General features: G+C 50.4%; 1 protein-coding gene across 3 annotated transcripts in view; it reads left to right on the top strand.

Moving 5' to 3' along the window:
• Nucleotides 1-23093, top strand: part of xpc (xeroderma pigmentosum, complementation group C) — a 53125-nt gene extending 30032 nt beyond the window's left edge. The window contains exons 7-16 of one of the 3 annotated variants that reach the window (XM_070895646.1): nt 5599-5719; nt 7938-8027; nt 9555-10556; nt 13671-13831; nt 15840-15921; nt 17016-17150; nt 18869-19038; nt 20308-20401; nt 21405-21494; nt 22613-23093. In XM_070895646.1, the coding sequence (XP_070751747.1) occupies nt 5599-5719; nt 7938-8027; nt 9555-10556; nt 13671-13831; nt 15840-15921; nt 17016-17150; nt 18869-19038; nt 20308-20401; nt 21405-21494; nt 22613-22816 (2149 nt within the window). In that variant the 3' untranslated portion in view covers nt 22817-23093. Of the gene's footprint in view, nt 1-5598; nt 5720-7937; nt 8028-9551; nt 10557-13670; nt 13832-15839; nt 15922-17015; nt 17151-18868; nt 19039-20307; nt 20402-21404; nt 21495-22612 lie in introns of all 3 variants that reach the window. The other 2 variants (XM_070895645.1, XM_070895647.1) reach the window with 2 other exon arrangements.
• The last annotated feature ends 2630 nt before the right edge of the window (nt 23094-25723 follow it).

The following is a 25723-nucleotide window of genomic DNA, read 5'->3' as shown; positions in this document are numbered from 1 at the left end:
TATTTTCTCTGTTTCTATGTTTCTCCGACACCCAGTTACTGCTCACTGCACCGCGCTGTCACTGTGCCTCCAAACCCCACTCCTTCTGCCTCGCCACCTCCAACAACCACTTGCATTTATACAGCAACTGTTAACATAGTAAAAACATAAGAACTTAATATAAGAATGTAAGAAATAGAAGCAGGAGTAAGCCATTTGGCCCCTCGAGCCTGCTCCGCCATACAATAAGATCATTGCTGATCTGATCATGGGCTCGGCTCCACTTCCCTACCCACTCCCCATAACCCTTTACTCCCTTATCGCTCAAAAATCTGTCTTATCTCCACCTTAAATATATTCAATGACCCAGCCTCCACAACTCTCTGGGGCAGAGAATTCCAAAGATCATGACTGTCTGAGAGAAGAAATTCCTCCTCATCTCTGTTTTAAATGGGCGACCCCTTATTCTGAAACTATGCCCCCTAGTTCTAGATTCCCCCACGAGGGGAAACATCCTCTCTGCATCTACCATGTCAAGCCCCCTCAGAATCTTTTATGTTTCAATGAGATCACCTCTCATTCTTCTAAACTCCAATGAGTATAGGCCCAACCTGCTCAACCTTTCTTCATGTGACAACCCCTTCATCTCAGGAATCAACCTCGTGAACCTTCTCTGAACTGCCTCCAGTGCAAGTATATCCTTCCTTAAATAAGGAAACCAAAACTATACGCAGTACTCCAGGTGTGGTCTTGCCAACGCCCTGTACAATTGTAGCAGGACTTCTCTGCTTTTATGCTCCACCCCCCTTGAATTAAAGGCCAACATTCCATTTGCCTTCCTCATTACTTGCTGTACCTGGTATGCTAAGTTTTTGTGTTTCATGTACAAGGTCCCTCCGAATCACCGCATTTTCCATTTAAATAATAATTAGTTTTATTATTTTTCCTACTAAACTGGATAACCTCACATTTTCCCACATTCTACTCCCATCTGCCAAATGTTTGCCCACTCACTGAGCCTATCTATATCCCTTTGCAGATTCTTTGCGACATCCTCACAACTTGCTTTCCCACCTATCTTTGTATCATCAGCAATTTTGGCTACATTACACTCAGACCCTTCATCCAAGATTGTACATAATTGAGGCCCCGTCACTGATCCCTGTGGCACCCCACTAGTTACAGTTTGCCATTTGGTTTGAACCATTTATCCCGATTCTGCTTTCTGATAGTTAGCGAATCTTCAATCTATGCTAATATAGAAACATAGAAAATAGGTGCAGGAGTCGGCCATTCGGTCCTTCTAGCCTGCACCGCCATTCAATGAGTTCATGGCTGAACATGCAACTTCAGTACCCCATTCCTGCTTTCTCACCATACCCCTTGATCCCCCTAGTAGTAAGGACTTCATCTAACTCCTTTTTGAATATATTTAGTGAATTGACCTCAACAACTTTCTGTGGTAGAGAATTCCACAGGTTCACCACTCTCTGGGTGGAGAAATTTCTCCTCATCTCGGTCCTAAATGGCTTACCCCTTATCCTTAGACTGTGTCCCCTGGTTCTGGACTTCCCCAACATTGGGAACATTCTTCCTGCATCTAATCTGTCTAAACCCCGTCAGAATTTTAAACGTTTCTATGAGGTCTCCTCTCATTCTTCTGAACTCCAGTGAATATAAGCCCAGTTGATCCAGTCTTTCTTGATAGGTCAGTCCCGCCATCCCGGAAATCAGTCTGGTGAACCTTCGCTGCACTCCCTCAATAGCAAGAATGTCCTTCCTCAGGTTAGGAGACCAAAACTGTACACAATACTCCAGGTGTGGCCTCACCAAGGCCCTGTACAACTGTAGTAACACCTCCCTGCCCCTGTACTCAAATCCCCTCGCTATGAAGACCAACATGCCATTTGCTTTCTTAACCGCCTGCTGTACCTGCATGCCAACCTTCAATGACTGATGTACCATGACACCCAGGTCTCTTTGCACCTCCCCTTTTCCTAATCTGTCACCATTCAGATAATAGTCTGTCTCTCTGTTTTTACCACCAAAGTGGATAACCTCACATTTATCCACATTATACTTCATCTGCCATGCATTTGCCCACTCACCTAACCTATCCAAGTCACTCTGCAGCCTCATAGCATCCTCCTCGCAGCTCACACTGCCACCCAACTTAGTGTCTTCCGCAAATTTGGAGATACTACATTTAATCCCCTCGTCTAAATCATTAATGTACAGTGTAAACAGCTGGGGCCCCAGCACAGAACCTTGCGGTACCCCACTAGTCACTGCCTGCCATTCTGAAAAGTACCCATTTACTCCTACTCTTTGCTTCCTGTCTCACAACCAGTTCTCAATCCACGTCAGCACACTACCCCCAATCCCATGTGCTTTAACTTTGCACATTAATCTCTTGTGTGGGACTGTGTAGAAAGCCTTCTGAAAGTCCAAATATACCACATCAGCTGGTTCTCCCTTGTCCACTCTACTGGAAACATCCTCAAAAAATTCCAGAAGATTTGTCAAGCATGATTTCCCTTTCACAAATCCATGCTGACTTAGACCTATCATATCACCTCTTTCCAAATGCACTGCTATGACATCCTTAATAATTGATTCCATCATTTTACCCACTACTGATGTCAGGCTGACCGATCTATAATTCCCTGTTTTCTCTCTCCCTCCTTTTTTAAAAAGTGGGGTTACATTGGCTACCCTCCACTCTATAGGAACTGATCCAGAGTCAATGGAATGTTGGAAAATGACTGTCAATGCATCCGCTATTTCCAAGGCGGCCACCTCAACCTCAGATTCAGCTGCCCTCAAAAGTTTGTCACCATCCTCCGCCTGCTCCACGAAGCCATGATCCTGACCAAAGGATCCACCACAGACCCAATCCACGTCCGGACCGGGGTCAAGCAGGGCTGCGTCATCACACCAATGCTCTTCTCGATCTTCCTTGCTGCAATGCTCCATCTCACCCTCAGCAAGCTCCCCTCTGGAGTGGAGCTACATTACAGATCAAACGGGAATCTGTTCAACCTCCACCGCCTCTAGGACAGATCCAAGGTCGTCCCATCCTCCATCATCGAATTTCAGTACGCAGATGATGCTTGTGCCTGCACACACTGAGGCCGAATTCCAAACCATCGTCAACACCTTCACTGAGGCGTACGAGAGCATGGGGCTTACACTAAACATCTGAAAGACAAAGGTCCTCTACCAACCTGCCCCCATCACACAGCACTGCCCCCTCCTGCCACCCCCAGTTATCAACATCCACGACGAGGCCTTAAACAATGTGGACCATTTTCCATACCTCGGGAGTCTACTATCAACAAGGGCAGACATCGACGACTAGGTCCAACATCGCCTTTAGTGTTCCAGTGCAGCCTTCGGTCGCCTGAGAAAGGGAGTGTTTGAAGACCAGGACCTCAAACTCGGCACCAAGCTCGTGGTTTACAGAGCAGTGGTGATACGCATCCTCCTATTTGGCTCAGAGACATGGACCATATAAAGCAGGCACCTCAAAACACTGGAGAAGTACCACCAACGCTGCCTCTGCAAGATCCTGCAAATCTATTGGCAGGATAGGTGCACCAACAGCAGTGTCCTCGCTCAGGCCAACATTCCCAGCATCGAAGCATTGACCACACTCGACCAGCTTCGTTGGACGGGCCACATTGTTCGTATGCCCAACACAAGACTCCCAAAGCAAGCGCTCTACTCGGAACTCCTACACGTCAAGCGAGCCCCAGGTGGGCAGAGGAAATGCTTCAAGGACACCCTCAAAGCCTCCTTGGTAAAGTGCAACATCCCCCACCAACACCTGGGAATGCCTGGCCCAAGACCAGAGGAAAAGAATCCAGGAGAGCGCTGAGCACTTCGAGTCTCTTCGCCGAGAGCAAACTGAAGCCAAGCACAGACAGCGGAAGGAGCGTGCGGCAACCCAGGCCTCCCATCCACCCTTTCCTTCAAACCGTGACAGAGATACGTCCCGTTGGACTCTTCAGTCACCTGAGAACTTATTGTTAGTGTGGAGGCAAGTCATCCTCAACTCCGAGGGACTGCCTGTGATGCTGAACCCCATGAGCTCTTGTCTTGTACAGTAACCTTTTACGTGGCGAGGTGCTTCACAGGAGCGTAAATCAGGCAAAAAATTGACACTGGGCCACATAAGGAGATAGTAGGGCTGGTGACCAAAAGCTTGGTCAAAGACATAGGTTTTAAGGAGCATCTTAATGGAGGAAGGAGAGGTAGCGAGGCGGAGAGGTTTAGGGAGGAAGTTCCAGAGCTTAGGGCCCAGGCAGCTGAGGGCACGGCCACCAATGGTGGAGTAATGGAAATCGGAGATACGCAAGAGGCCAGAATTGGAGGGGCGCAGAGATCTTGGGGAGGGGGGTTGTGGGACTGGTGGAGGTTACTGAGATAGGGAGGGGTGAGGCCATGGAGGGATTTGAAAACGAGGGAATTTTACCAGGAAAACGACCAGTTATAGCTGAGATTTGATGGTGAACAAACTTTCTACTAAGCAGGATTGAGAAGTTCTGAGAGAGATTTCTAGTGCCATCCAGCTCCCTACCAGCTGCTTGTAAACAACCCCTCCCCTCTCAGGCACTGGGAGTCGGCCCACTCCTCATTTGTGTTGAGTTGGTTAAATTCAACCAGAGACAAGTTCCAATTTCCTTGACCTTTCTCCACGTTTATGGGGATCGGACGGGAAAGTGGAGTGAGGCAGAAGATCAGCCATGATCTCATTGAATGGCGGAGCAGGCTCGAGGGGCCGAATGGCTGACTCCTGCTCCTAATTCTTTTGTTCTTAGAAATAACTGGCATCAGTACAGTTGCCCCTATCTCTACCCATCCCATGTTGGCCTTTATCTCAGAGGGCTGGAATACCAAAATGAGAGAGTGATGCTTCAGCCGTACAGAGCTCTGCTCAGAGCCCACCTGCAGTAACTGGGTTCAGTCCTGGGCCCCGCCCCTCAGGGAGGATATATTGGCCTTGGAGGGGGAGCAGATTCACCAGAATGATACCTGGGGATAAAAGGGTTGAATTACGAGGACAGGTTGCACAGACTGGGCTTTTGTTCCTCGGGTTTGGAAAGTTGAGGGGATGATCTGATCGAGGTGTTTAAGGCGGCAAAGTTATTCAATAGTGTAAATGGAGAGAAACTGTTTCCTCTGGTGGGGGGAGTCCAGAACAAGGGGGCATAACCTTAAAATTAGAGCCAGGCCGTTCAGGGGGTGATGTCAGGAAGCACTTCTTCACACAAAGGGTGCTGGGAATCAGGAACTCTCTTCCCCCAGGGGCTGTGGGTGCCGGGGGTCAATTGGAGCTTCCAAGACTGAGATCGATGGGTTTTTGTTGGGTCTGTGTATCGCGGGACATGGAGCAAAGGTGGGCCAATGGAGTTGAGGTGCAGATCAGCCCTGATCTGATAGAATGGTGGAGCACGGTCAAGAGGCTGAATGGCCTGCTCGTGTCACTTTGACTCGGTGAGCAGGAATCCACAGCAACCATCTTTTCATTCCTGCCCCGTCCTCCTGATAATGCAGCTCAGTATCTATCGGCACCTGGTTCATCGTTAACTTCAGTCTCTCTCGTTCTATTTACAGGTTTGTGTCAGCATTCGAGATTGACCCCTCCCTCCCCAAGGGCGAGAGGGAGAATCTGTTCACGGTGCTGGCGCACAGATTCAGCAGCTGCTCGGCGAGGAGTATGGAAGAAATGGTTCATGTGAGTGTTCCCTGTAACCGGCAACAGTGCATCACCGAGCTCTCCGTGCTCTACCCCAGCAGCCTGCCTTTGCCCCGGCCTAATAACACTCCCCCTCCTCCATCCTTCCTGCCGCCCCTCCAGCCCTCCTCCTCCCCATGCACAGGTGCGATGCCCTCCCTAATTCTGTAATCTCCTTCAGCCCCACAACTCCCCCCTCCCCCCACCGAGATGTCTGTGCTCCTCTAATTCTGCCCTCCTGAGCATCCCCGATTATAATCGCTCAATCATTGGTGGCCATGCATTCTGTTGCCTGGACACCAAACTCTGGAACTCCCTCCATAAACCTCTCTCTCTCTCTCTCTCTCTCTCTTTCCTCCTTCGAGACTCTCCTTAAAACCTACATCTTCAACAAAGCTGTTGATCAGCTGCCCTAATTTCTACTTGTGCAGCTCGGTGTCAAATGTTTTGTCGCATAATACTCTTGTGGAGGCGCCTTGGGACATTTCACCACGTTGAAGGCGCTATATAAATATAAGTTGTTGTCTTTGAGTGATATTACCAGTGCAGGGTTGGGGCCGATGTCGTACTGTGTGCCCCTGCAGGGAGGGGTTACCGCCGGGATACCGTAGGAACGGAACTTTCAAAATGGAGGCCCTTGCACTCCGCAGCGTAGCCGCCGATTTCCGGCGCTGACGGTCCATCAGGGAAGGGGCAATTTCGGCCATAATGTGTTCAGATCCCTCCGTGGCCCTTGTCCCTCCCTAACTCTGAAACCTCCTCCAGCCGCCCCCCCCCCCCCCACCAAGATGTCTGTGCTCCTCTAATTCTGGCCTCTTGAGCATGGCCGTACCTTCAACTGCCTGGGCCCTGGAACACCCTCCCTAAACCTCTCCGCCTCTCTTTCCTACTTGAAGATGCTCCTGAATACCCACCTCTTTGACCAAGTTTTTGGTCACGTGTCTTAATGGCTCCTTCTTTGGGTCATTGTTGAATCTTTGTCTGATTTACGCTCCTGTGAGGCGCCTTGAGGCATTTCATTATGTTAAAGGTGCTATATAAATACAAGTTGGTAGAAGAATTAGAATGGATTTGAGGGGAAATTTCTTCACCCAGAGAGTGGTGGGGGTCTGGAACTCACTGCCTGAAAGGGTGGTAGAGGCAGAAACCCTCATTACATTTAAAAAGTACTTGAATGTGCACTTGACGTGCCGTAACCTACAGAGCTACGGACCGAGAGCTGGAAAGTGGGATTAGGCTGGATAGCTCTTTGACAGCCGGCACGGACACGATGGGCTGAAATGTCCTCCTTCCGTGCTGTAAATTTCTATGATTCTATGATTAACCAGGAGCCAATGTAGGTCGGCGAGCACGGGGTGAATGGGTGAGCCAGCCTGGGTGCGAGTTAGGACATGGGATCACCTCTAGTTTACGTAGGGTAGAATGTGGGAGGCCAGCCAGGAATACGTTGGCATAGTCAAATCTCGAGGTAACAAAGGCATGGATGAGGGTTTCACCAGCGGTTGAGCTGAGGCAGGGGCGGAGACGGGCGATGTTACGGAGGTGGAAATAGGCGGTCTTAGTTATGCTGCGGATATGTGGTCGGAAGCTCATTTCAGGGTCAAATATGACACCTAGGTTGCGAAGAAGTTTGCAGGAAAAGAGACGCAGATGGTTTTTTTTTATTTTTGATCGTGAGGCACACTAAGTAAAACCGACTCGCGCCGAGATATTGGGGACTTGTGAGATCACGGGCAATGTAAACAATAAAAGGAATCAATTCCCTCCATGGCCTCGCCACTCCCTATCTCTGCAATCTCCTCCAGCCCCACAACCCCCCCCCGAGATGTCTGCGCTCCTCTAATTCTGCCCTCCTGAGCATCCCCGATTATAATCGCTCAACCATTGGTGGCCGTGCCTTCAGCTGCCTGGGCGCCAAGCTCTGGAACTCCCTCCCTAAACCCCTCCACCTCAGCTCCTTCAAGATGCTCCTTAAAACCTACTTCTGACCAAGCCTTTGGTCACCTGCGCTAATATCTCCTTATGCAGCTCGGTGTCAAATTTATTTTCACATAATACTCCTGTGAAGCTCCTTGGGACGTTTCACTACGTTAAAGGCGCTATATAAATACAAGGTCTAGTTGTTTGAAGATTTTGTACTTTCCCATTATTTGCCTGCTCTTGCAATCTACCAACCCCAGTGGCTATGACCTTAATGAACCTGGTTTTGTTTTGACAGCTTTTTCTAATTATCCTTCGAACTCTACCCTTGGCATCGCGCCTTGTGATTTCTCTGCAACCCATTTCATTTAAAGAAAGTTCGAAAGCGGTAAGAAACCCAACAGCAATTATTTTCATTTCATGTTTTATTTTTCCTTGGCTTCCTAGGAACAGGAGGAGGCCATTCAGCCCCTCGAGCCTGTTTTGCCATTCAGGTAGACCATGGCTAATCTGTATCTTAACTTAATTTAAAGTCTCGTCCGACAGTGCGTGGCTCCCTCAGTACTGCCCCTCCGACAGTGCGCCTCTCCCTTAGTACTGCCCCTCCAACAGAGCAGCTCTCCATCAGTACTGCACTGGGAGTGTCAGCCTGGATTTTTGTGCCCAAGTCCCTGGATTGGGACTTGAACCCACAACCTCCTGACTCAGAGGCGAGAGTGCTGCCCACTGAGCCACGGCTGACACCTTTTGGCCCCTGCTCCTAATTTCTCTGCACTATTCCCTGCCAGCTCTAATCTGCTCTGAGACATTGCCCTCTTCTTGAGAAGCACTCTAGAAATGTTTTTAAATAATTTTTTTCTGAGGTTGAACTTGGATAAGGTCAACGGGGAGGAAAGAGTAGACCCGTCATGATTTTGAACACCTCCAACAAATCTCCTCTCAACCCTCTCTGCTCCAAGGAGAACAACCCCAGCTTCTCCAGTCTATCCACGTAAGTGAAGTCCCTCATCCCTGGAATCATTCTCGGAAATCTTTTCTGCACCTTCTCGTAAGGCCTTCACATCCTTCCTAAAGTGCGGTGCCCAGAATTGGACACACTGCTCCAGTTGAGGACGGACCATTGTTTTTATAAAGGCTCATCATAACTTCCTTGTACTCTATGCCTCTATATATGAAGCCCAGGATCCCGTATGCTAGTTTAACCACTTTCTCAACCTGCCCTGCCACCTTCAACGATTTGTGCACATATACCCCCAGGTCTCTCTGTTCTTGCACCCCTTTAGAATTGTACCCTTTAGTTTACATTTCCTCTCCTCGTTCTTCCCAGCAAAATGTATCATTTCGTAATTTTCTGCGTTAAACTTTATCTGCCCCGTGGCCGCCCATTGCATCAGCCTGTCTATCACCATCCTCCTCACTGTTCACTATACTTCCAAGTTTTTTGTCATCTGCAGATTTTGAAATAGTGCCCTGTACACCCACATCCAAACTATTAATATATATCAAGAAAAGCAGTGGTCCTAGTACCAACCCCTGGGGAACACCACTGTATACCTTCCTCCAGTCCCAAAAACAACTATTCACCAGTACTCTGTTTCCTTTCACAATTTCATATCCATGCAGCCACTGTCTCTTTTATGCCATGGGCCTCAACTTTTCCGGGACAAATAAAAGAGCAAGAGATGGATCTAGAGGAGGTGTAAATAGTGACAGCAGAATAGCGGGGGACGGGGAACGGGGGGGACGGGAGCATGGGAATTCTGGAGTCCCAGAGTAGATGAGAGTGCTGGTTAAGGTCTAAAGTTATTAAACTTAAATTGTGCTGGTGCTGGGACTTGAACCCACGGCCTTTGAGTTGTGAAATGTGCCTCTGAGCTTGGTCCCGGCTCTAAATCTTCTTTGTTTTCTTCAGAAGACCCCGAGAGGCAGCAAATCCAAAGTTGGTTCCCGAAAAACGCTTCGTGCAATGCCCGACATCAAACCTGACCCTGCGTCCAGGGAGTCAGCAAAGGGGGGTGCTTTGGTGAAACGAGAAGAAGAGCAGGGCCATTGGGTGAAGATTCAGGCTGAAGATGAAGATAAACCACAACAGGCATCAAAAAGGAAGCAGGCTGAAGGGACGAACAAGCCGAGGAACCCAAGAGGGAGAAGTAAAAATGTTAAAACCCTGAATGGAGCTTCTGCCGAATCTGAGTTTGAGGAGGACGAGAGCTCGGCGCCCAGAAAACCAGCGTCTCCGAGGCCGAAGAATGAGCGACGACGGCGAGTAGCATCGAAAGTCTCTTACAAGGAGGAGGACACCGAGGAAGATGATGACAGTGATTCTGATTTTCAAGTTGAAGGTTCTGCCGATTCCAGCAATCATTCGGGCGGAGATAACAGGAGTGCTCGGGACAGGGTTGTCCCTTCGCGAGCACAGACACCGCGGGGAAGGCAGACTATCCCAGGGAAGAGCAAGGGTGCGATTGTCGGGACACCAAAGGGCAAGAAGGGTCCCGAGGACAGCGAAGATGAGAACTTTGAGAAAACCAATCCGAGGAAGAGAAAGTCCTCGAGATGCAACCAGACTGAGGGCGGCGATGAAAGCGCGAGGCTGTCGATCGAGGCGTCTCCATATCCCAAGGGCTCGGATCAGTGGATTGAGGTATACGCAGAGGCAGAGAGGAAATGGGTTGCAATTGACTGTGTACGGAACACTTTGAACCATCCCGAACTCTGCGCAAAGCATGCGACCAAACCGCTCTCCTACATCATCAGCCTGGACAACCAGAGCTCCGTGAGAGACGTGACCCAGAGGTACGACGCGGCCTGGATGACCACCACGAGGAAACGACGCACTGACCCTGGGTGGTGGGACAAGACTCTGGAGCCGTACAAAAGCAGCTGTACGCAGCGCCAGAAGGAGGAAGACCTGGAGGTGAGGGGCGTTCACTTTGGAGCAGCGTAGACTTAGAGGTGACCTGATAGAGGTGCATTGTCTTCACCATTGCAGTTTACAAGAATGAGAGGTGATCTTATTGAAACATATAAGATTATGAGGGGGCTTGACAGGCTGGATGCACAGAGGATGTTTCCCCTCATGGGGGAATCTAGAACTAGGGGGCACAGTTTCAGAATAAGGGGTCGCCCATTTAAAACAGAAATGAGGAGGAATTTCTTCTCTGAGGACCGTAAATCTCTGGAATTTTCTACCCCAGAGAGCTGTGGAGGGTGGGTCATTGAATATATTTAAGGCAGTGATAGACAGATTTTTGAACGATAAGGATTATGGGGTGTAGGCAGGGAAGTGGAGTTGAGGCCAAGATCAGATCAGCCATGATCTCATTAAATGGCGGAACAGGCTCGAGGGGTCAAATAGCCGACTCCTGTTCCAGTTTCTTATGTTCAATTCTCTCCCCCGATGGCGATGAGGCGAGGGTTCCATGGCCATCATTTGCAAGAAAGACTTGGATTTATATAGCGCCTTTCACGACCACTGGACATTCCAAAGCTCTTTACAGCCAATGAAGTACTTTTGGAGTGTAGTCACTGTTGTAATGTGGGAAATGCGGCAGCCAATTTGCACAAAGCAAGGTCCCACAAACAGCAATGTGATAATGAACAGATCATCTGTTTTAGTGATGTTGATTGAGAGATAAATATTGGCCCAGGGCACCGGGGAGAACTCCCCTGCTCTTCTTCGAAATAGTGCCATGGGATCTTTTACGTCCACCTGAGAGAGCAGATGGGACCTTGGTTTAACGGCACCTCTGACAGTGCAGTACTCCCTCAGTACTGCCCCTCCAACAGTGCGGCGCTCCCTCAGTACTGCCCCTCCGACAGTGCAGCACTCCCTCAGCACTGCATTGAAGTGTCAGCCTGGATTTTTGTGCTCAAGTCTCTGGAGTGGGACTTGAACCCACAACCTCCTGACTCAGGCGGGAGTGCTGCCCACTGAGCCACAGCTGACACTCTCCAATAACTCGCTGCAAGTGGCCAAATCATTGTTGGCAGTTAACAAATGTGCAAGTTCGGAAAGAGATTGAGTACTCAAACGGTTAATCTGCGGCCATTCATGTCGGTGATATACACCAGCAGCAAAGCACTGGCTTTGGGTGTTGTGTTTTAATTGCAGGTCACTGCTGCTGAGACAAGTTCACTTTGAACAGTTTCCCTTTTTGTGAGTTTCAAACTTGGGGCCATAATTATAAGATGGTCACTGATAAATCCAATAGTGAGTTCAAGAGAGACTTCTCCCGGACCTGATGCCCTATACCCTAGGGTTCTAAAATAGGCGGCTGCAGAGTTGGTGGATGCATTGGTTGTGACCGTACAAAATTCCCTAGTTTCAGGAACGGTCCCTGCAGAATGGAAGGTAAAAAATGTAACCCCGTTATTCAAGAAAGGAGGGAGAGAGAAAACAGGGAATTACAGGCCAGTTAACCTGACATCAGTCATGGAGAAAATGCTGCAATCCATTGTTAAGGAAGTGGTATCAGAACACTTAGATAATCATAACATGATTAGGCAGAGTCAGCATGGTTTTATGAAAGGGAAATCATATTTAACTCATTTATCAGAGTTTTTGGAGGATGTAACTGGCAGCGGAGATAAAGGGGACCTGGTGGATATAATATATTTGAATTTCTAAAAGGCATTCGATAAGTTGCCACATAAAAGGTTACTACACAAGATAAAGGATCATGGGATTGGAGGTAATGATTGGTTAACGGACATAAACCAGAGAGTAGAGATAAACGGGTCTTTTTCAGGTTGGCTGGCTGTAACTAGTGGGGTGCCGCAAGGATCAGTGCTGGGGCCTCAACTATTTACAATCTATATCAATGAGTTGGATGAAGGGACTGAGTGTAATGTAAAAAAGTTTGCTGACGATACAAATCTAGGTGGGACAGTAAGCTGTAAGAACCCAAACCGTCTGCAAAGGGATATAGATAGACTAAGTGAGTGGGCAGTAAGGTGGCAGATGGAGTATAAAGTAGGAAAATGTAAGGTTATTCACTTTGGTAGGAAGAATAGAAAAACAGAATATTTTTTAAATGGTGAGAAACTTTTAAATGTTGGTGTTCAGAGGGATCTGGGTGTCCTCGTACTGGAAACACAGAAAGCTAGCGTGTAGGTACAGCAAGCAATAAGGAAGGCAAATGGCATGTTGTCCTTCATTGCAAGGGGGTTGGAGTATAAGAGCAAGGAAGTCTTGCTACAGTTGTACAGGGCCTTGGTGAGACCACACCTGGAGTACTGTGCACAGATTTGTTCTCCTTATCTCAGGAAGGATATACTTCTCTTGGAGGCGGTGCAACAAACGTTCACCAGACTGATCCCTGGGATGAGAGGGCTGTTTTATGAGGAGAGATTGTGTAAAATGAACCTATACATTCTGGAGTTTAGAAGAATGAGAGGTGATTTCAGTGAAACATAAGATTCTGAGGGGGTTTGACAGGGTAGATGCTGAGAGGTTGTTTCCCCTGGCCAGGAGAGTCTAAAACCAGGGCACACAGTCCCAGGATAAGGGGTCAGCCATCTAGGACTGAGATGAGGAGCAATTTCTTCACTCAAAGGTTTGTGAATCTTTGGAACTCTCTGCCCCAGTGGGCATTAGATGTTCAGTCGTTGAGTATTGAGATCGATAGATTTTTGGATATAAAGGGAATCAAGGGATATGGGCTAGTGCAGGAAAGTGGAGTTGAGATAGAAGATCAGCCATGATCTTATTGAATGACAGAGCAGGCTTGAGGGGCCGAATGGCCGGCTCCTGCTCCTAATTCTTATGTTCTTTACCCAGAGAGTGGTGAGAATGTGGAACTCGCTGCCACAGGGAGTGGTTGAGGCAAATAGCAGAGATGTGTTTAAGGGGAAGCTGGATAAACACATGAGTGAGAAAGGAATAGAAGGATATGGTGATGGGGGAGGGAGATGAAGAAGGTGGGAGGAGGCTGGTGTGGAGCATAAACACTGGCACGGACCTGTTGAGCCGAATGGCCTGTTTCATTGCGGAGATGTAATGTAGCCTTTCTCTTGCTTTGTTTCCCAGCTGCAAGCTAAGCTGCTCGATCGACCGTTGCCCACGTCCGTGGCCGAGTATAAAAGCCACCCGCTGTATGTGCTGAAAAGGCATCTGCTGAAGTATGAGACTCTCTATCCCCCGACCGCGTCAGTTCTGGGCTACTGCAGAAAGGAGGCCGTGTATTCGAGGTAAGAACACTTCCCCACATGCCCAGCCAGCTGGCTGGGTCTTCTCCAGGGCCTCTCACAAACCAGCAAAGTTCAGGACCAGAGCCATTGGGCCCCACCCGGAGCCCCCTCTCTCGTGTTCAGTCTTGACCGTCTGGACCCTTTGTGGGAGTGGGCTCCAGGGGCGTCGGCTGGCCTCCGACACTTCACCCAAAACATGAGACCAGGGGATTCAACTGTGGCGGGCTTCAGAGCTGAGCCCTATCCTGTCTTTATCCAACACACACACACTCTGTCTCTCCGTTTCTCTCTCTCCCTCTAATTCATTCTCTAATTCTCTGTCTGTCTCTCTCCCTAATTTCTTTCTCTCTTTCTCTGTTTCTCGTTCCCTCTCACTCGTTCCCTCTCACTCATTCTCTCACTCACTCATTCTCTCACTCACTCATTCTCTCACTCTCTCACTCTTTCTCCCTCTCACTCTTTCTCCCTCTCTCATTCTCTCTCTCTCTCTCATTCTCTCTCTCTCTCTCTCATTCTCTCTCTCTCTCTCTCATTCTCTCTCTCTCTCATTCTCTCTCTCTCTCATTCTCTCTCTCTCTCTCATTCTCTCTCTCTCATTCTCGCGCTCTCATTCTCTCGCTCTCATTCTCTCGCTCTCATTCTCTCGCTCTCATTCTCTCGCTCTCATTCTCTCGCTCTCATTCTCTCGCTCTCATTCTCTCGCTCTCATTCTCTCGCTCTCATTCTCTCGCTCTCATTCTCTCGCTCTCATTCTCTCGCTCTCATTCTCTCGCTCTCATTCTCTCGCTCTCATTCTCTCGCTCTCATTCTCTCGCTCTCATTCTCTCGCTCTCATTCTCTCGCTCTCATTCTCTCGCTCTCATTCTCTCGCTCTCATTCTCTCGCTCTCATTCTCTCGCTCTCATTCTCTCGCTCTCATTCTCTCGCTCTCATTCTCTCGCTCTCATTCTCTCGCTCTCATTCTCTCGCTCTCATTCTCTCGCTCTCATTCTCTCGCTCTCATTCTCTCGCTCTCATTCTCTCGCTCTCATTCTCTCGCTCTCATTCTCTCGCTCTCATTCTCTCGCTCTCATTCTCTCGCTCTCATTCTCTCGCTCTCATTCTCTCGCTCTCATTCTCTCGCTCTCATTCTCTCGCTCTCATTCTCTCGCTCTCATTCTCTCGCTCTCATTCTCTCGCTCTCATTCTCTCGCTCTCATTCTCTCGCTCTCATTCTCTCGCTCTCATTCTCTCGCTCTCATTCTCTCGCTCTCATTCTCTCGCTCTCATTCTCTCGCTCTCATTCTCTCGCTCTCATTCTCTCGCTCTCATTCTCTCGCTCTCATTCTCTCGCTCTCATTCTCTCGCTCTCATTCTCTCGCTCTCATTCTCTCGCTCTCATTCTCTCGCTCTCATTCTCTCGCTCTCATTCTCTCGCTCTCATTCTCTCGCTCTCATTCTCTCGCTCTCATTCTCTCGCTCTCATTCTCTCTCTCTCTCATTCTCTCTCTCTCTCTCATTTTCTCTCTCTCTCTCATTTTCTCTCTCTCTCTCATTTTCTCTCTCTCTCTCATTTTCTCTCTCTCTCTCATTTTCTCTCTCTCTCTCATTTTCTCTCTGTCTCTCTCTCCTCTCTCTCTCTGTCTCTCTCTCTCTCTCTCGCTAATTCTCTCTCTCTTATTTCAAGCTGAACTTTTTGGAAAGCGGTCAGGAACCGATGGCTGATTTATCTTCCTCCTTTCCTAACCCCCTCGTGCAGAGGCCATTCACAGCGCATCTAACTCGGGGCTGGAGTTGAACTGGGACCCGCTCTGTCCCACTCCAGGGGTGTGTTTGTCAGCCAAGCCTCCAGCGAGCTTTATACTGAACCGTTGACCTGAACTATCGTATGTTGATTGGAGCGGTCAGTAACACTACACATACACACAAACGGCGCCCTTGCACGCACGCACGCTCGCTCGCTCACACTCACTCACTCACAGACACCCATTTGTTGCTCACCCACTCCATGTGCTGCTTCATGTTTCAGGGACTGCGTGCACACACTGCACTCTAAGGACCTCTGGCTGAAGGAAGCCCGTGTGGTGAGAGATGGAGAGGTGCCCTGTAAGGTACTGTAGATCCCAGCTCTCTACACTAACCCCTGTGCTACCATAACCCGACTACCTGAGTAGCTTGCTCCATAAAATCCCTCCATGACCTCGCTGCCTCCCTATCTCTGTGACCTCCTCCAGCCCCATGCTCCCCTGAGATTTCTGTGCTTCTCCAATTCCGGCCTCTTGCCCATCCCCGATTTTCATCGCTCCACCATTGGCGGCCGTGCTTTCAGATTTTAAAAAATTTGTTTCTGGGATGTGGTCATCGCTGATGAGGCCGGCATTTATTGCCCATCCCTAATTGCCCTCGAGGAGGTGGTGGTGAGCCGCCGCCTTGAACCGCTGCAGTCCGTGTGGTGAAGGTGCTCCCACAGTGCTGTTAGGGAGGGAGTTCCAGGATTTTGACCCAGCAACGATGAAGGAACGGCGATATATTCCCAAGTTGGAATGGCTGACAAGGTCCTAAGCTCTGGAATTCCTTCCCTAAACCTCTCCACCTCACTCTTCTCCTTTAAAGATGCTCCTTAAAACCTACCTCTTTGACCAAGCTTTTGGTCGCCTGACCTAATATCTGCTTATGTGGCTCAGGGTCAAGCTTCTGTCCTGCTCACCCATCACCCCCTGTGCTCACTGACCTACGTTGGCTCCCGGTTAAGCAATGCCTCAATTTCAAAATTCTCATCCTTATTTACAAATCCCTCCATGGCCTCACCCCTCTCTATCTCTGTAACCTCCAGCCCCGCAACCCCCCGAGATCTCTGCGCTCCTTTAACCCTGCCCTCCTGAGCATCCCTGATTATAATTGCTCAACCATCGGTGGCCATGCCTTTTGTTGCCTGGGCCCCAGGCTCTGGAACTTCCTCCCTAAACCTCTCCGTCTCTCTCTCCTCCTTTAAGACGTTCCTTAAAACCTACCTCTTCGACCAAGCTTTTGATCATCTGCCAGAATTTCTACTTATGTGGATCGGTGTCAATTTGTGTCGTATAATACCCCTGTGAAGCGCCTTGGGACATTTCACTACGTTAAAGGCGCTATATAAATACATGTTGTTGTAACTAGGTGTAGAAGCAGCAGCTGACAGTTGATATTTTGTTCTCCACCTTCGTAGATGGTGAAAAGCCAATCCAACCGAGCACGACAGGCGCGACTGGACGACTGGGCTGATCCAGACAAGGCCGACCTCGGCCTGTTCGGGCGCTGGCAGACCGAGCCCTATCAGCCTCCGAGGGCCATCGACGGGAAGGTGTGGGTCCTGTGGTCTCTCCCAGCGGGTTACGGAGGAGAGGGGTGGCTGGGCTTTGCATCCCTGGTTACATACTTTTTCTTGCACAGGAACAGGAGGAGGCCACTCAGCCCCTCTGACACCTCATTCATCGAGATTGTAGCTGATCTGTATCATAACTCCATCCCACCCGCCTTGGCTCCATAACCCTTTATACCCTTGTCCAGCAAAACTTTGAGCATCAACCCTCTGTTCTTCATCGAAATAGTGTCATAGGTTCTTTTACATCCCCTTGAGAGAGCAGACGGGGCCTCAGTTTAACATATCATTGGAAAGACAGCAGCTCCGACAGTGCTGCACTCCCTCAGTACTGCCCCTCCAACAGTGCTGCACTCCCTCAGTACTGCCCCTCCGACAGTGCTGCACTCCCTCAGTACTGCCCCTCCGACAGTGCTGCACCCCCTCAGTACTGCCCCTCCGACAGTGCAGCACTCCCTCAGTACTGCCCCTCCGACAGTGCAGCACTCCCTCAGTACTGCCCCTCCGACAGTGCAGCACTCCCTCAGTATTGCCCCTCCAACAGTGCCGCGCTCCCTCAGTACTGCCCCTCCAACAGTGCTGCGCTCCCTCAGTACTGCCCCTCCGACAGTGCAGCACTCCCTCAGTACTGCCCCTCCAACAGTGCTGCGCTCCCTCAATACTGCCCCTCCGACAGTGCAGCGCTCCCTCAGTACTGTCCCTCCGACAGTGCGGCGCTCCCTCAGTACTGCCCCTCCGACAGTGCAGCGCTCACTCAGTACTGCCCCTCCGACAGTGCAGCGTTCCCTCAGTACTGTCCCTCTGACAGTGTGGCGCTCCCTCAGTACTGCCCCTCCGACAGTGCAGCGTTCCCTCAGTACTGCCCCTCTGACAGTGCAGCGCTCACTCATTACTGCCCCTCCGACAGTGCAGCGTTCCCTCAGTACTGTCCCTCCGACAGTGCAGCGTTCCCTCAGTACTGCCCCTCCGACAGTGCAGCGTTCCCTCAGTACTGTCCCTCTGACAGTGCAGCGCTCCCTCAGTACTGTCCCTCTGACAGTGTGGCGCTCCCTCAGTACTGCCCCTCCGACAGTGCAGCGTTCCCTCAGTACTGTCCCTCTGACAGTGTGGCACTCCCTCAGTACTGTCCCTCTGACAGTGCAGCGCTCCCTCAGTACTGTCCCTCTGACAGTGTGGCGCTCCCTCAGTACTGCCCCTCCGACAGTGCAGCGTTCCCTCAGTACTGTCCCTCTGACAGTGTGGCACTCCCTCAGTACTGTCCCTCAGTACTTTACCCCCCCCCCACCCCCGGTCGAAAAATAAAGTAACATGTTGTAGAGTCTAAACTCCACAGCCGGAATACCTCGGGCTGGGCAGACCCTCCACTGTCACTATCGGGGGCATTGCTTCTTCTGGTCCCATGTGTAAATTCAACACCCAATGAGATAGTGAGGCACATACACGAGCTCCAGGCCCTGCTGGGTTTGCTGTTCTACAGTTCACCCACATGCTGGCTTAGCGAAGCAATCCTCAAGCCAGGTTTCCTGCTCCTTATCGTGCCCAGCGACTCCCACTGGAGTGCGAGGGTGCGTGTGGGTGTGCGCGGGTGTGTGTGTGTGTGCGAGAGACGAGGGGTTAAGTGGGGGGGTGGGGTGGTGCGATAAGAAAGACTGTGGTTAAATGGAGATACTGATTCTCTCATTGTTCCTTTCCTCCTTCAGGTCCCGCGGAACGATTTTGGAAATGTCTACATGTTCAGACCCTGCATGCTTCCCAGAGGCTGCAAGCACCTGAGGGTACCGAATATTAACCGCGTGGCCCGGAAACTCAACATCGACTGTGCGGGGGCAGTGATCGGATTCGATTACCACTCGGGACATTCGCACCCGGTGTAGGTCGCCCATTGTGATTGGCTGGGACACTGACATCTGCAAACTTAATTCTATACCTTCCATGGTTCTGTAATCTCCTCCAGCCCCACAACCCTCCGAGATCTCTGCGCCCCTCCAATTCTGCCCTCCTGAGCATCTCTCGATTTCCATCGCTCCACCATCGGTGGCTGTGCCTTCAGCTGCCAGGGCCCTAAGCTCTGGAACTCCCTCCCTAAACCTCGCCACCTCTCTCTCCTCCTTTAAGATGCTCCTTAAAACCTCCCTGTTTGACCAAGCTTTTGGTCATTTGTGCTCATATCTCCATTTGTGGCTCGGTGTTAAATTCCGTCTGGTTGTTCCTGTGAAGCACCTTGCGACATAAAAGGTGCTGTATAAATGCACGTTGCTATTGGTGTTGTTATAAAACTGAGAGAAATCTTCCAAATATATACCGGGAGTGAGCAACAGCATCCCGTCGTTACACTGGTCACTGGTGAGATTCTGTGCCCGGGCCATCAGTATAAGACAGTCACTAATAAATCCAGTGGGGAAATCAGGAGAAACATCTTTACCCAGAGAGAGGTGAGAATGTGGAACTTGCTGCCACAGGGAGTGGTTGAGGCGAATAGCAGAGATGGATTTAAGGGGAAGCTGGATAAACACACGAGGGAGAAATGAATAGAAGAATATGGTGGTGGGGGGGGTGGGGGGGTAGAGGTGGGGGGGTAGATGAAGACGGTGGGAGGAGGCTGGTGTGAAGAATAAACACCAGCACGGAGCAGTTGGGCCAAATGGCCTGTTTCTGTGCTGTAAAATCTGTTATTTCCCACATTATGTTTCCCACATTACAACAGTGACTACATTCCGAAAGTACTTCATTGGCTGTAAAGCGCTTTGAGACGTCCGGTGGTTGTGATAGAAATGCAAGTCTTTCTTTTATTCTGAGTGTAATGTATTTGCTTTATGGGTTCTTTGCTTAACAATTTATAGCAACACGTATTAAGAACTAGTCAGTTTACTATCAAAGGTTTAACAATCACACTACACATTACCAGTTCATCCACCAGGCTCACAACTACCTGCCTCGTTGTGGATCCCCCCGAACCCAACTGGCTGGGGTTTTATTGAGACGAGTGAACCTCACGTGACAGGCTATTCAACAGCTCTACAAACCTGTGAGCATACTCACGTGTGCACACATTACACCACGCAACTGTTCCCAGTTTTTGAAAGGGAGACGGCACTGTAAAGAGAATGTAAATTGTCCCGTGTGCTCTCCCACCCCGCAGGATCGATGGATACATTGTGTGTGACGAGCACGAGGAGATCTTGCTGGCAGCCCACGAGGAAGACGAGGCCGAAACGGCAAGAAAAGAACAAATGGTGAGACGGCCCTGGGCTGGCCAGGGGCAGCGGGCGGGATGGGATTCCGGGCTGGAGGCTGGCCGTCGCGGTCGACTCTCCACTGACTGCTCGTGTGCAGCAGTTGGCTGCTGGCTGTAAGGGTTTGATACGAGACGGGCTGAGCAATCTCAGCCCACTTCCCTATAGCCACAAGTTCCTGGAGCTCAAAACTGGCAGTCAGTCATCGATCTCGTACTTTGTTTGTTTCATACTCCGAGACTGCAGGCAGGCTGCTGTGGGGCTGTCCCAGCACTGGGAGTGTTTGATGGGACAGTGTAGAGGGAGCTTTACTCTGTGTCTAACCTGCGCTGTACCTGCCCTGGGAGTGTTTGATGGGACAGTGTAGAGGGAGCTTTACTCTGTATCTAACCTGTGCAGTACCTGCCCTGGGAGTGTTTGATGGGACAGTGTAGAGGGAGCTTTACTCTGTATCTAACCTGTGCAGTACCTGCCCTGGGAGTGTTTGATGGGACAGTGTAGAGGGAGCTTTACTCTGTATCTAACCCGTGCTGTACCTGCCCTGGGAGTGTTTGATGGGACAGTGTAGAGGGAGCGTTACTCTGTCTAACCCATGCTGTACCTGCCCTGGGAGTGTTTGATGGGACAGTGTAGAGGGAGCTTTACTCTGTATCTAACCCCGTGCTGCACCTGCCCTGGGAGTGTTTGATGGGACAGTGTAGAGGGAGCTTTACTCTGTATCTAACCCATGCTGTACCTGCCCTGGGAGTGTTTGATGGGACAGTGTAGAGGGAGCTTTACTCTGTATCTAACCCATGCTGTACCTGCCCTGGGAGTGTTTGATGGGACAGTGTAGCGGGAACTTTCTCTCTATCTAACCCCGTGCTGTACCTGATATCTTTATGATGATCTGGGTCTCCTCAGCACTGACAATCCTGCACCTTGTTGAGAGTAAATAGCTGTAGTGTTTTTGGTGTGTTATTGTGAGTCTGACTGGAATTCGTGGGCTGTGTTTACTCTGTAGAAGCGGCAGAAACGAGCGATGGGAAACTGGAAGCTGTTGGTGAAAGGCCTTTTCATCCGGGAAAGGTTGAAGACTCGATACAGTATGAAGGTAATCACTGCAAGCCTCCCCCCCCCCCCCCCCGCCTCACAGCTTTATCATAGGAAAAGACCAAGGTCCAACTAATTCACTGTCAACCATCCTGGTAGTCACATTTGTTAAATTTCTGATGTTACATTTTTGTCAAATTTTTTGTTTCATAACACTCCTGTGAAGCACCTTGGGACATTCACTACGTTAAAGGCACTATATAAATACATGTTGTTAAACCGAGGCCCCGTCTGCTCCCTCAAGTGGACATAAAAGATCCCATGGCACTATTTCAAAAAAGAGCAGGGGAGATATTCCCGGTGTCCTGGGGCCAATATTTATTCACAATCACTGAAAGCAGATTATCCGGCCATTCTCACATGGCTGTTTGTGGCATCTTGCTGTGCACAAATTGGCAGCTGCATTTTCCACAATGCAAGTGACTCTACACTTCAAAAAAATACGTCATTGGCTGCAAAGCACTTTGAGACGTCCAGTGGGCGTGAAAGGCGCTATATAAATGCAAGTCTTTCTTTACTTTATGACCCAGCAATAATGGAGTTGTTGACCAATCACATCAATCGATCTCCATCAATGATACGAGGCGAGGAAAACCCTCAGTGGGGGAGAGCTTTGGGAGTAGAGGTTCAAAGTGCCCTGTTCCTCCCGAGCTCACTGCACTCCCCACACGGCACAGCTCCAATGAATCCTTGTGGAATTGGGGTTGAAGATTACCCATGATCTCATTAAATGGCAGAGCAGGCTCGAGGGACAGAATGGTCTACTCCTGCTCCTAATTCTTGTGTGTCTACTCTACCAAAGCCTTTCATAATTTTAAAGACCTTGATCAGGTACCCCTCAGCATTCCAAAATGGACCCAGCCTGTTCATCCTTTCCTGTTAGGTATAACCTCGCAGTTCTGGTATCATCCTTGTGAATCTTTTTATCCCCCTCTCCTGTGCCTCGATATCCGTTTTATAAGATGGAGACCAGAACTGTGCACGGTGCTCCAAGTGTAGTCTAAACCCGGTTCGATACAAGTTTGGCATAACGTCTCCACTTTTCAATTCTATCTCTCCAGAAACAAAACCCTAATGTTTTTATCTCCCTGTTGTCTCTGTGCGTGTTGTATGTTCCAGGACGGCGCTGGCCTCGGGGAGAGCCGGGAGTTGGGAGGAGGCTGCTCGTCCGGTGAGGAGGGCCCCAGCGACCCCGCCCCGGCCAGCGACCTGGCTTCCTCGTGGCCCCTGAACCGGCAGACGGCGGAGACGGCAGGGCCGGGGAGCAGCCAGAGGCGGAGGAAAGGGGAGGAGAAGCACCTGTTCCCGTTCGAGAAGCTGTGACAGCGGCGAGTGTCCGTGCAGGGTCTGAGCGGCCAGCATCTCGCGTGTGGCTCGGTAGTGAGAGCGGCGGGGGGGGGGGGGGTTGTCACGGCAACTGCTCGGGACACCCCATAGTTTAGCCCATCGCAGAATGTGCAGCGTTGCCTAGAGGCTGCAAGGTCGACGGGGGTATCTGTTGTTGGCTGGTCAGTCGCAGCTCGCACCAATTGGGCCACCGATACTCTATCTTTATTTGTTATGTGGTTGCTGAACGCTTGGGGTCCCGAGCACTGCCCCGGGGGGGGGGGGGAGGGAGAGTAGGAAGAGGGGTTGGGTGGGGGAGAGAAGGGGTTTTGGCGGGGGGGGGTGGGGGGGAGACGGTGTTGGACAGGCTAGGTATTGGGGCGGTTGAAACCTGCTGCTCAAACCCAGCGAACCTCACTGACTGCTATCAGCAGTCCACAAACTGGCGGCGCTATGATCTCGGGAATTGCGGAATCTCACTGGCCTTTGGGGATCAGCTTCCGTCATGCCTTTTATGGAGAGCAACAAGCGACGGCTGTAGCTATTTGGAAAAGGGGGGGGGTGGGGAGGACGGGAAACGTCCCGTGGATCCTGTCCATGAAGGGTGGGTGCATGAAAACATTAAAAACGGAAGAAATAGGAGCAGGAGTCGGTCACAGGCCTCTCGAGCCTACTCCGCCATTCAATAAGATCATGGCTGATCTGGTCTTGGCCTCAACTCTACTTTCCTGCCCACTCCCCACAACCCTTGATTCCCTTATCGCTCAAAGAAGATAATGGTCATGCTGTAGAGAGAAGGAAAGGACATGTGTCCTCTCTCCTTCTCCTCGTATCATTACAAAGGGGCCATCGATAAATTGTCAGCTTGAAGCAGTGCAGCTCCAAACAGCCCCTCCCCCCGGACCTCTCGCGACGTGCCTCCCTACAGCGGCCCCTGTGTGTGTGTGTTTCTGGGTTCGGCTGACAGGAGCCAGGCAGTAGGACCTTGCAGCTGTCAGGACTGAAGATGTGTGATGGAAGAGGGGGCCAGGGTGTGCAGTGGGGGGGTGGGGAGGTGGCAGAGAGCCCTCAACCTTAATCAGAAAAAGATAGGCCCGCAAAAAGAAAAAAAAATTCAAGTGTAATTTCTTAACGAGAAGTAACTGGAGGCTTTCAGCATCTCTCAGCCCGTCTCTTGGCTCGGCACCCGGTGTGTGTGTGTGTGTGCGCGCGCGATCCCCAAGGGGCAGGGTAACAGTCGGCAGTGATGCCCCCCTGGTCACAGAGCTCGGGCACCTCCCCTGGTGCCCTCCGTTCGAAGTTTTAGACTGGTGCGTGCAGGCCGTTCCGTTACGGGCAGCTTCACAGCTGACCCCCGATCCTGTTCTCGGCCCAAGTCCCGCAGACGCTCTCCGGGAGGAGTCGCTCGATTGGTTATCTGTTGATTCGACCCCGGCCAGAAATTATCCCCCGCCCCGGGTCAGCCCATGACGGAGTGACAGCTCTCCCGCTGTGGCCAGACGGAAATTAGATAACCCGGCTCAGCCCAGGGCTGGAAACCGAGACCGACCCACTAAAGCTTCATTGCTCACCCTGGAAGTTAAATTGGTCTTGTAAGACCATGTTTACCAATTTAAAATAAACCCCTCCCCCCTCCAGCGCAGACTCTTGACACCTGCTGAGGTGCAACCGATCCAGTTTGGGAGTTGTGTATATATATTCAGTACTGTTGGGGTGTTTTGTACTTTGCGAGAAATAAAGTGTGTTGATTTATATTAAAACCCGTTCTATTGTGTTAAAATCCGAAAACACGGCGCCAGTTTCCACACATACGCTGACGACACCCAGCTATACCTCACCACCACTTCTATCGACTCCTCCACGGTCTCTCAAATGTCAGATTGCTTGTCTGACATCCAGTTATGGATGAGCAGAAATTTTCTCCAATTGCCTCAGCTCATCCGCTGCTGAATCCCTCATCCATGCCTTTGTTACCTCTAAACTTGACTCTTCCAACGCGCTCCTGGCCAGCCTCCCACATTCCATCCTACGCTACCCGTGTCCTAACTCGCACCAAGTCCCACTCACCCATCACCCCTGTGATCGCCGACCTGCGTTAGCTCCCAGTTAAGAAACGCCTCGTTTTCAAATCCCTCCATGGCCTCGCCCCTCCCTATCTCTATAATCTACTTTGGCCCTAGAACCCCCCCCCCCCCCGAGATGTCTGCGCTCTTCTAATTCTGCCCTGAGCATCCCTGATTATAATCGCTCAGCCATAGGTGGCTGTGCCTTCTGATGCCTGGGCCCCAAGCTCTGGAACTCCCTGCCTAAACCTTTCCACCTCTCTACTTCTCCTCCTTCAAGACGCTCCTTAAAACCTACCTCTGACCAAGCTTTTGGTCATATGCACTAATTTCTACCTATGCAGCTCGGTGTCAGTTTTATCGCATAATACTCCTGTGAAGCGCCTTGGGACGTTTCACTACATTAAAGGCGCTATATAAATACAGGTTGTTGTTGTTGTTGTCCTTGTATCAAACTAAAGACAACGATCAGTCAGGGTCTGTAGAGCGGGCAAGTGTTACAAGTGTCCTGGAGTGCACGCTCGCATTATTTGTTTCTCCTCCCAAAATGCATTACTTCTCCACATTAAACTGCATCTTCCACCTGTCTGCCCATGTTGCAGTGGAATTCTCTACCCCAGAGGGCTGTGGCTGCTGAGTCGTTGAGTATATTCAAGGCTGAGATCAGTAGATTTTTAGACTAGGTGAATCAAGGGATATGGGGATCGGGTGGGAAAGTGGAGTTGAGGTCAGAGATCAGCCATGATCTCATTGCCTGGCAGAGCAGCCTCGAGTAGCCTGGGGCCGACTCCTGCTCCCAATTCTGATGTTCTTAAACCCACCTGAAGTCTTCTTGCAGTCC

Source organism: Pristiophorus japonicus, chromosome 12 (genome assembly GCF_044704955.1).
Source record: "Pristiophorus japonicus isolate sPriJap1 chromosome 12, sPriJap1.hap1, whole genome shotgun sequence".
Taxonomy (NCBI): Eukaryota; Metazoa; Chordata; class Chondrichthyes; family Pristiophoridae; genus Pristiophorus; species Pristiophorus japonicus.
Note: the sequence above shows the minus strand (reverse complement) of the source record. Positions and strands in the feature narration are given on the sequence as shown.